The sequence below is a fragment of the Taurulus bubalis genome (genome assembly GCF_910589615.1).
Source record: "Taurulus bubalis genome assembly, chromosome: 13".
In the NCBI taxonomy this organism is placed as follows: domain Eukaryota; kingdom Metazoa; phylum Chordata; class Actinopteri; order Perciformes; family Cottidae; genus Taurulus; species Taurulus bubalis.
The window spans coordinates 14,503,741-14,515,831 of NC_136601.1; the positions used below are offsets into that span (position 1 = coordinate 14,503,741).

At 43.3% G+C, this 12,091-nt stretch overlaps 1 protein-coding gene across 1 annotated transcript; it reads right to left on the reverse strand.

The window, feature by feature from the left end:
• Positions 1-5,843: 5,843 nt before the first annotated feature.
• LOC306745581 (protocadherin gamma-C3) lies at positions 5,844-11,891 on the reverse strand (the record flags this gene model as incomplete). The annotated part of the gene is made up of 4 exons (XM_079228397.1): positions 9,357-11,891; positions 6,792-6,850; positions 6,517-6,638; positions 5,844-6,238 (listed from the first exon to the last, which is right to left on the reverse strand). The coding sequence occupies exons 1-4, from the start codon at positions 11,877-11,879 to the stop codon at positions 5,844-5,846; spliced, it is 3,099 nt and encodes a 1,032-aa protein (XP_079084523.1). The 5' UTR covers positions 11,880-11,891.
• Positions 11,892-12,091: the final 200 nt, after the last annotated feature.

Genomic DNA, 12,091 nt, shown 5'->3' on the forward strand with positions numbered 1-12,091 from the left:
GTACCGTGTCACAGAAAAAGCGCTGCGCCATCCTGCAGACAGGACAAAGACAGTGGCCCAAAACATCATCCTTTCGTCTGCCAGAACGAACTCCAGTTTGTGAAAGCGTGATGCTTGTTGATTTTTAAGATCTGACAATTATCTTACGACATGTCTTTGGGTGGTGTTGTTAGTCATACAACAAAAAGCCTATCTTCCAAAAAGCTGTGTCCTACAATACACCCTTTATAAATGGGTGTGGCATGACTAGAGAGAGAGATGCATTGTGGGTTGGTGGTCAACAGTGACACCGTGTGACAGACACTGAACATAGTGCAGTAACTGTGCAGATAGAATCAGCTCTGTTGTCCAACACCTGTCAAAAAAAAACTTCTCACATGACAGACATGCACTTCTGTATTGATTTTGATATGTGTTTTTCATGTTCAATGAGGAAGTGGCTGAGTGGGTTTCCTCTGGGTGCTCAGTTTTCCACCCACTGTTCAAAGACATGTTGGTCAGGTGAATTACTGTGTCAGTGTGTGTGGACTCTGCCTCAGTGGTAGGGTAGGGTCATAATTCAGAGGATCGGTGGTTCGATCCCCGTCCATGTAGATGCTTCCTCAAAAATTGCTCCCCAGTTGAATGGCATCAGTGTGTGAATGGGTTAAAGTGGTTGGAAGATAAAGCACTATATGAATGCAGTCCATTTCATTCATTAGTATTGTACATTTAAGGGCAAAAACACAAACACAGCATACAAAAGGAGATTTGACATTAATCAAACAAAATATGTGCTTTCCCATTAAAAGGGTCAAACTATTATAATACAACTATGATAAAGTGTTGTGCAAGTCAAGGTTCAGTGCAAATTAAGTGTATTTATTGGGAGTTGGAGCAAAGGAAAATGTAAACCTATTGTTTTTTTACCTTGGGGGGCCGTATCTGGGCCCAGAAAGGAGAAGAACGAATTGCTCCAGAAGTGTGGGGTCAGAGATGGCTCAGATCAGCTGACCTTAAATGTGTCTGTCATACTAAAGAAAGCAGTTGCAATTATCTGGCTCTCTTCTTTAACAAAATGAAAGAAAACGTTTTGTTTTTTCACTTTAAGGTTCCTGGACCAAGAAATCAACAGAAGGTAAAAATAGACTCAATGCATTGTTTGTAAAATAAAGCCATCAGTGTCTTAAAGCATTCAGTCAGCACAGAGAGTAAAGTCCCGGCAGGCCCTTTCCGCAGCTTGCAGATGTGTTGAGGTCATGGTTCAATATCATGTCGACCACTGTTGCCCGGTGCTTGTAGCACTCAACTGTAAGACCTGTTAAAGACGGGCAACGAGGTGAACCCTGCCTCTTAACCATTACATGCAAGTTCCAGCTCCAAGACAAGAGATATAGAAAATGGACAATAAACTCAATTACATTATTTAACATCTCCCATCTATGTAAAATTATTATTTAAAAATGTAAACAGCCAGGTACCCTTGTTTAGCCACTCATTATATTGTGGATTTGAATAATTCTAGGAAAACATCTCATTGAATAATGCTGCTTGTGGTGAATCGATTTCTTTTTCCAACAGATGTTTGTATTTGCATTTACCCAAACCCCTTGTTTGGTAGTTTTGTGAAAATAGTGAGAGAGATATGTTGCATTTTAAGTCACTATTTTATACTGTTTGATTGCTCTCCTCTGAGTTGGGATGTTCTCTGCTGCTGAGTGTGCACATAAACAGAGCAGCCAAAAGAAGAAAAAAATTGGCCAATGGCCAAAATTCATCCAGTTTGAGACAACACAGACTACCAAAAGAAAATAGATAGAAACTTGTTACAAATAGAAATAAATGATGGAAATGAAATAAAGTGCAAGGAGAAGACTAGTTCATCAGTCAAATCTCAGTCAGCTTGATCATTGTATGCTATTGAACCTCATATTGAATTAATCAACAACAGATGAACAAATCATTCAAATTTAAGAGACAACAAGAGATGACATCGAGACGAGACTTGTACACAACGCAGAGCCGCAGCTGTGGGATCCATCGTCCCTGATTTGACCCTATCTGCGATTGTGAGTATCTGCATGTGTGTGTACACGTGCATCTGTTGGCTGAACCACATATGACCTATAATGAGATATGCGCCTGTTGTGCTGTTCTTGGATCAAAAATGTAATTTCTGGGAAGAGGGGTTGTTGTCCTGCCCAGGAATGTTCTTGTGATGTTGCAGCCTTAAGATCCCAAGAGATGTGAGTTGTTTGGGTATGTGGGTGTGATATGTGACTAACATATAATACTAAATGCATGACATGTTTCATAGCCGGTGTATATATATATATATATATATATATATATATATATATATACATATATATATATATAAGACACAAATATATATAAAGATTTGTAAAAAAAAAATATATATATATATAAAGACACAATTAGGAACATGTATTTCCCTAATAAACTATTTAAAGTCACTGTTCCACTGACACATTTGTTAGGTACCATTCATACACATTTTTACACAACCTTTTTTTCTGTCTTTTTTTTATTTTTACAAAAACTCTGCAAGGACATTGCAACAAAGAAATCCTGTAATGTGTTGACATTGTACCAAGTATGCGTACGTACAGCATGTACAATTTTGCAGTAGCCTGTAATTGATAATCTGCCATTTGTTAACATTCAATGTTAACAATTCATTCAATGAGCATTTCATTCTGTGTGCATCTATTTATCTGTGAAATTTACAACCAAACTTAGTCCAGACAAAGCAGCAGGAAACCTCCAATGGATACTATTATTAGAGTTGAGAGCAGCCAATAAATTGACCCAAATTGAACTAAATTGCAATAAAACACACTCTTCAACTACAACCCAAGTTGTATCACCTTCCTTCCTATGTCTCTTAGGGGCGACAAAGCTCCAGGTTTGGCTATTGTGGCTCGGCTTAAATAGTTTAGGAAACTCCAAGTTAACAGCATCTGGAAAATGGTTGTGATATTTGCAAATGAAACCAGAGACTCTGCGTTGTTTTTGTAAGGTTATGAATCTGTATTCAACACAAACACACACTAGCTTTCAAATAAACTGCATGTCAAACATAAATCAGACACACGCACACACACAAAGAAGGAAACCGCATGCATGCAATCTGTATTTGCACAAAATATCTGAATATTCATGTGTAAGATGTAAAGTAAATTTGTCAAAATACTTCTAAAATGTCTCATGTATTAAAGTGAGATCATGAACAGAGCTTCGAGTTGCTGCTTTATGTGTCTGTCTCAATAAAAAGAGGACTCCTCTTACTGCTGCCCCTCCTTTTTCCACTCTGTCTGTTTTGTTTTTCTTCCCCCAAATGAAATCAGCCAAATTCCCCTGACAGGGTTGCTGGATTACGTCATTGTAACTCCCCATCACCACACACCCTGAGTTCAAATGTAAATGTAATACACTCATCAAACCTAACACTGTTTGTTTGTTGTGCTTTGATTCTTACTCAATGATGCCACCTGCTGGAGGAATGTGGCACCACACCAGTGTTACAAGATGGTGCTAATGCTCAACATGGGACATATATTGGGATTGTATACTAATCATATTTGCATACAATATCATCCAGTATTTTACTGGCATATAAACAAAACATCTGAGTACACTATTTGAATGTGATCAATAACTCTAATATTACTGGGACGTGAATTGGTCACAAGTATGTTGCTTGTGGGATTCTACATAACAAGTATGTATTCATTAAAGAGCCTGGGCCCTAAACAACAGTAGAATGTGACTAAAGGCGCAATTGCTCAAATACTCTAGTCATATTTGTGGTGCCTGTGATTTTCTTGAATATATAAGGCCACTCCATTTACTACATTTACAGCTATAGTATCTCCCAAACATAAGTTTATGGAATGTGATGCATTGTTATAGATATACCCAACTGTATATAAAGTAGTTAAGTAAGCTGTACCACGACCCGCTGTAACATTCACATGTTTGTTTCACATCACTGCATAAGTTTAACATTGTAGCACTCACCCAGGGTAAACATGTTCTGCATTACCTTTAATACTTTATGTGCATTTAATTTAATATTTTTACTTTACCTGACTTTTTACTATTTTTTATGCAACGTTTTTGTTAGATAAAGGATCTGATTAGGGTGCCTCCACAACATACTGCAGTATCTTTTGAGTAGTAGCATACGCGCCCTCTGGTGGGTGGCTGAGGAAATTGCAGTTGGCTTGGAAAGAACCACTGGTCAAAACAATTTCAGCACCATGGTCATAGACAGCTCCCAATGCAAATGGCCAACATGGTTGAATAGTTGCTGTAACGGATCAAACGGAGCAGATTTGATGTATTTTATGACCATTATTTTTACGACTCACAACACAACAATTTCACTACAACATCCACGTTTAAAAGATACCAAAATTCGAGTTTGCCCATTTTATTCTAGCCGTATCCATGAATTCAGTGTCTCTGAATGAATTTTGTTTAATGATCCTAAATAAAATAAAAATGTTTTTACTTTTAAACTTTTCTTTTAACAAAGAGCACAACGAATTGTCCTACACTTCTATTTTAGGAACATTGCTCTATTCCTCACTCATCAGAAATTAAGCCAATCTGACCTAAATAGGGCTGCCCCTTCAGCCATCCCCATGGATCACCTTACCACAGAGAAGGTTAGCCTGCTCCCATCCATGCTCTCTACGGACACCCGTTTCCTTATGAACTGAATTATTTTCAGTCTGAGCCATACAACGACCTAATTACCTTACTCGTTTCTGGCCGGTGGCCAGCTCTCATCTGTTGATAGTCGGACCTAATTCCCTGAGAAGTAAGATGTAAAAGGGCACAGAGAGAAAAGTCACAGGCCCTCTAGCTCACATCCAGGTATGGCATTTGGAGCTGAGCCCCCCTCCCCGGATGCTGTATTCGTGTTCGTGGTCTTAATTAAAGTGATATTTCGAGAGAGGAGGTTCTGTTTGTTCAGTTAATGAACCCCACATATTCTCCGCGGGCAAATGGAAATGCAAGCACTCCAATTAGCATATGTTAGCATTTTACAATGTTTATTCCTCACTGTGGAAAACAGCTTACCAAGGCGAAAAGCTTTCCACCCTTGTAAGAGATGTGGAACTTTATCCAGCCCAAAAATAATTGACTCAAGCTAATTAAACATACATATGGAAACGTACATCTAAATGCTTTATGCATGCAGATCGACCACATCTGTGTTTACGTGTGTAAATCAGTAGCATGCATGGGTTAGCTTCGAGTTTTATGAATTACACATGCATGGAGTCATGACACAGACCTTGTGAAAAAAATACTTTATTTTCATAAATGTATACAGTACATGTGTAGGGAAAACTCCCTTCTTTACAATTGTCTGCATCGTGTTGCAGCTTGCATATACATTATTATACTTTGTAATATTCACACAAGCTCAGCAAACTAACATATACAAAAAGAAAACACTTTTTTCGTTTCATTAAACCAAAAATATAAATTCATGAGGGTGTGCAAAAGTATTGTCCACTAATGCTTTTTCAAAACATTTTGGATGTAATTGCTGCTTCAGTTTGATTGTCTAAATAATACTAATATTAACGATAATAGGCATACATTGATCATGTTGCAGTGGCGTGTCACATAAATAGCCATCAGATTTCATTTCCCTCCAGCATTTTAGCCAAAATGGATTATTCATTCATTATTTATCTTGCGCATTTTTCCTCCAACTTGTAAATCATACGTTCATTAATCAATGCGCTGAATGTTCTCTGCCTCTTTTTATATCAGGTTATACGTCATTTTAATAATCAAGTCAGACAGCCATTGAAAAGTCAGTCATTGTACAGGTCATTATTTATAATCGCAGCCTCTCCCTGGGGGGACATCTGAAGACGTCGCCTCTTTCCAAAGGTGGAGAAGGAATTGTGGACGTCCAGCTCGCTTCGCTGCACTGTGGGCCTCAGGGTGCAAAAGCCTGATGGTGTCCCAGGGATGTACACATTGTGGTGGTAGTCAGGTGGTGGGTGTGGGTGTGGGTGAGGGTGAGGGTGTGGGTGTGGGTGGGGTGGGATGTGAGGGTGAGGTGGGATTTGAGGGTGGGGGTGGGGTGGGATGTGAGGGTGGGGCTGGGGTGGGATCGATGGCTGCTGCTGTTGGGGAGGAGGTGTGCACCGAGGAGTCCAGGGGCGAGAGGGGATCCCACTGGTCGAAGGAGACATCTTATAGTCTGTATGACATAGATGAGGAGAGAGGAGAGGAGAAGCAACTATATTCAATATTGACTCAGGACTGAGTGATATTTTTATTCTCATAGCACTTCTCTAAAACTGAGTTCAATGCTTTGTAGTTAGGACAATAAACAATGACGACTGCAACAAAAATGTACCAACAAACCAATTATAGGGAACAAAAGAAAACAGAAAGGCATTCCATAAACTTGGCTAAATGCATATGTAACGTGTTGATGAAGGCTCTCGGTGGTCCACTATGTATGGCCTCTCTTACCTTTCACCCCTCTAGTACCCCAGGTCCAGTATTGTCCAGGCGCCATGGATGTGACATAGTTTTCTGGGTCAGCATGCATGGCCTTACGCATGAGGGTGCCATCCATGTTGATGGAGTTATAACTGCAAACAAGATATGACAACATACTTTACTTGTATGTAAATTCAATATCTATATCCATTTTAACACGAGTGATCTTCACCTCATTATAGAGCATTGTATGCTTTCGTACAATTGGTTTGATTAAGTGGAAAGGTCAAAGATCAAAATGGTACCTTTTAATGGAGGAGTTCTGATTTTTTGTGAGAGTCCAGTCTGTATTTGGCTGCTTCAGCTGCAGGAAAAACAACATGCCACATTTAATTTCCAGTTTCTAACAACAACAACAAATTTCACATTTTGAAATCCCCATGTGAAGGCACATAATAGTGCAATGTCACCGTCCAGGTCTATTTTGAGAAATGTCTCTCTTCAAAGTAGGTCTCAATCAAACCGGTCTTGATAACAAACGACGCCTGTTCATCCTATCCTCTTATATCAGTAGAGGTCAGCGATAATTGACATGAGGAGCAGTCTATCTTTGTGCCTGTCCTGAAATGGAGACATGCCTCATGTCACATGGACCGCGGCTGCCGCCCTGTGGACGTTTGGTGTAACAGAATGTGAAAGAGCGGAGGTGATGTTGCCTTCAGCTACGATTGTCACTTAGTTTCGCTTGTATCGTATGTGGCGCAGCGTGAGAGGTGAATGAGAGCACCCGAGAGATATTTATTCCCGGTCTGAGTTTCATAGTGTTGATTCTACGCTCTATTAATTCTGTTAAAGTTGTTAACACGGAGAATGCGACGTAAGCGTATTATTAGAATCGGTATTCAAAATACACTCCCCGCCAACAACGCACAAAACCAATTAGAACCCCACCGGGATGAAACGAAACATGATTTTAATCTTCAAAGGAAACCGTGCCAGGGAGGAAATTAAGAAAATTACACACGTCATTGTTTTGTGGATTTTATGCATCATTTTTACATTAATATTTGCCTGATGCTCCTCGAGCAAGGTTTTTAATTAAAAGTCTCTTAGAAAGCCTTGAAAAGTTTGCGGTCCTCGCAGCTGTATATGTGCAACAGCACAACCCTGAGAGCTCACTCAACACGCGCGCACACACACACCGACGCACGCGCACACGTGCACGCACCAGTCCTGCGTGTCTTACACGCTTGAATGTTTGTTTAATCTCTCGTTTCACCTTCAATCCATCAATCTAAGATGGCCTATGTACTTTCTTTTTTTGTACTGCTCAAATAGTTTAATTGAGATTTGTCTTTGAGATTTAATGTGTCACAGACAAACTCACACGACTCATGTGCACGCTGAGGCGCACACCGGGCGAATTAAGGAAACCAATTAACGACGGGAAGGACACTTTCTCCCGAAGGAGCATATAGCTGCAGGCAGAACAATCACCGTGACCTCGAAATCCCTCTTGTGGCCAGAGGTGCATGTGCCAGTGACCGAACTGACATTTCTCAGTTTGCCTGATGGAGACATGGTATCATGGCTCTGAGTCTTTGTCCCTCTGCGTTTTGATGAGAATAGGGAGGTGAGTGACGATGAGCAGTACATATTGGTCTGCTGACCCGTCTATTAGAATTAGAAAACACTAGACGTCCTGCCTCTGTAAAATCTCCTTTCTCCCTCCCTTCCCCTCCTTTCTCCCACCTTGCTCGACAAATATGAATATCTCTCTCTCTCTCCTTCTCTCTCTCTCTCTCTCTCTCTCTCTCTCTCTCTCTCTCTCTCTCTCTCTCTCTCTCTCTCACTCTCTCATTCAGAGGACAACATCGGGGCCGATCTACAGGCGCCCCACGTCTCAGTCCCGCCATGTCCTTGCCCCCCTCCCCTCTCGATGTCCTCCGCTGTCTCCCCAAAACCGTCCATTTGCCATTTTTCATCAATAATGGACAGCCCCCCTTGCGAATAGGCCAATGGCACATTGTGTGTAGTATAATGGTCGTGCTTGTGCCCTTGAGGCATAGTTAGTGAGGTTATCTGTCCTATATTGTTAGTTTGAGGACACGAAGGCGTGCCGCAAACCCGAGTGGTCGAAAAAGAATTGTCTGAACCCAAGACAGATGCATTCCAATAACTGCCATTCACCTTGTCCGATATAACCTTGACTTTTTGTACAGACTCAGGTAGATGTGCTGGAAGCAGGTGTGTGTGTTCCCTCACGTTGGGGGGAGTATGTGCACTGGGTGATGTATTAATATCCGAGTTCACAAACTATTATAATTAAGTTAATTAATTATTATTAAAGTATTTTTCCACATTCGCAAAAAAACGTGTCGTGAAGACTGAAGAGGAGTTAACTTGAACTACATCTCCTCTTCCTCTCGCACAGTAATTGATATCTCACTTCCTTCCAAACAGATGATAAGACACGGTGTGTGCACAGAATACGCTCCTTTAGATGAGGCTTTACACCGTCATTACCATGTCAATTAGAATGTAATCTCACGTCGTCTCATATCATTTCCCGGGTGCCAAACATTACCATAGGCTGCACACTTGGGATGCATTATTACCATGATTATAAAAACAGTCGAGGCAACATGCTGTGTTATACACTTATTAAGAAGAGAGAGAAGACAAGAAAAGCTTTGCCTAGTTTTTGCGTAAATAGTTTAAATCTGTCTGTGTGATTTGACCTTCATGGGCGAATGTCACATGTTATCAGATAGAACACTGAGACGGCTTTTGGTTGTGGCAGTGAGTGAACCAGATGTGTTTAAATGAATAACATAAGCTTCTTGCGCCTGTCGCTGGTTTCACTGTACCTCGTTTGGAGTAGTTGTTCCATTGTTCACAGATGCGCTCCGGCTCTGCGCGTTCCACGAGTTTTCTGCGCTTTTCGCCTCGTTGTTCCTCGGCGTGCTGCCGGGGCTGCACGGCTTCAGAAACATGAAGTCACTTTTGGCAGACTCGGGAGTCAGGCACACTTTATAACAATACGACTGGGAGAGACTGCTGTTTCCATTCACCTCCATACAGTTCGTGGGCACTTTGGCCGCGGAGGAAATTTGCAGGTTGAGGTTGGATTTTTTGAACACCTCCGGAGGCGGATCGGGCTGAAACCCCCCACAACAGCAGCAGGCGAGCGGGGGGAGGTTGTACCCACTGAGGGTTTCCCTGTCCTTGTAGCACTTGACTGCGGCGAGCACAATTATAGCCACAAGGAATATTAAAGATATTGTGCTCAGCGACACGATTAAGTATAGAGCGAGGTTCGATGGGGGCTGTGGGCTGAGCGTGAGGTCTCCGAAATCTGACAGGGACTCGGGCACGCTGTCGACCACTGTGAGGACAATGGAGACCGTGGCAGAGAGCGGCGGCTGCCCGTTGTCCTTGACTAATATCACCAGCCTTTGCCTTGTTGCATCTTTTTCCAGGAGGCGGCGAATAGTCCTGATTTCGCCCGTGTACAGAGCCACACTGAACAGCCCCGCGTCCGTAGCCTGCAACACCTGATAGGACAGCCGTGAGTTCTGCCCCGCGTCCGCGTCGAGCGCCGTTATTTTGGTAACCAGATACCCGGCGTCTACTAACCGCGGAACCACCTCTGTGGCCACGGAGCCGTTTTTGGGGAGCGGGGACACGATAACAGGTGCATTGTCGTTCTGATCCAAGACAAAGACGTTGACTGTAATGTTATTGGCGAGAGGGGGGAAGCCAGCGTCCTGCGCCTGGACCAGGATCTGAAAGTTTCTAAGTTGCTCATAATCAAAAGAACGCAGTGCGTAGATATTCCCGTTGTCAGAGTTGATTGAGACATAAGTGGACACGGGCATGCCCTGAATCTGACCCTCGAGAATAGAATAAGACAGATAGGCGTTCTGGTTCGAATCGGGGTCGAAGGCAGTTACAGAGCAAATGGAAGCGCCCGGGGCATTATTCTCGGTCACATAAACTGTGTATGAAGGTTGAGAGAACCGCGGGGGGTTGTCATTAATGTCAGACACTTGGACGAGGATGGTTTTCCTGGTGGATAGCGAAGGAGAGCCCAAGTCTCTGGCTGTTAGGGTGATGTTGTACTCGGACACCGCTTCCCGGTCCAGAAACTCGCTTGTCACCAGAGTATAATAGTTTTTAAAAGATGAATGGAGCTGAAAGGGAACGTTGCTTGGAATTTGGCAATCAACGTTTCCGTTCTCTCCCGAGTCCCGGTCCATAACACTGATGACAGCTATCACCGTGCCCGGTGGCGCGTCTTCCTGGACAGGAGTGGACACTGATGTGAGGATGACTTCGGGCGCGTTGTCATTCACATCCTGGATATCTACCAGCACTTTGCTGTGCACAGCCACAGCCGAGGGTCCCCTGTCCTTTGCTTGCACATACAGCTCATATACACTGGCTTTCTCATAGTCCACAATGCCCTTCACTCGGATTTCCCCCGTGTACGGGTCCACACTGAACAGCTCGCGCACCTTGAGGGGTGCGTGCCCGCTAAACGCGTAGGTCACCTCTCCATTGGAGCCCTCATCCAGGTCCGTGGCGTTCAGCTTCAGCACCAGCGTCCCCCTCGGCGCGTTCTCCACCAGACTCGCCCGGTAGACTGAGCGGTCAAATACGGGCACGTTATCGTTGGCGTCTAGCACTGTGATGGTTATCAGTGCTGTGCCGGAGCGTTCCGGTGACCCTCCGTCAAAGGCAGTCAGAACCATTTCGTGCCTTTTCTGCTGTTCCCGGTCCAGCGGGGTGTCCAGCACGAGCTCAGCAAACTTGTTTCCATCATTACGCGTCTGGATATTCAGTACAAAGTGCTCGTTTGCGCTTAGCTGGTAGGAGCGCAGAGAGTTGGTGCCCACGTCCTGGTCCTGCGCGCTCTCTAACGGGAAGCAGGAGCCGGGCGCAGCCGACTCTGTGATGTCAAGATTAAACTCGCTCCATGGGAAACTGGGGGAGTTGTCATTCACATCTAAAATCTCTACTTCCACTCTGTACAGTTCTAATGGGTTTTCTATAACCACTTGTAGGTGTAAAAAACAGCTCGGGCTTCGTTCACACAGGTCCTCTCTGTCCATCTTTTCGTTGACGAAGAGAATGCCATTCTCCAAGTTCACTTCTAAATACTGCCTCTTTGCGCCGGAGACTATTCGAAAGCGACGTGCTGACAACTTGGCCACATCCAAGCCCAGGTCTTCGGCGATGTTGCCCACAAAAGCTCCGTGCTCCAGCTCTTCGGGAATGGAGTACCGAATTTGCGCAAGAACCAGGTCCACAACACACGCACACAGAAGTAGACATACAACCAGCCCAGTCACCGGCACCCAGCTGCCTCTGGAGAGTATGTGATCCATTTCAGCGGCGTGCGTAAAACCACCTCATCCAGACATCTTTCGCCTTCTCCTTCTACTTTAGGTTACAGCTAAAAAAATAAATAAATAAAAAAGTACATAAAAGCAGCGTCTTTCCCAAATTAACAAAATAAATATATCTTCAGAGCTAAGTTTGTAACATGTGTACGGATAAGTTAACAGGAGGGGATGAGAGAGGAGAGGAGAGTAAAAGC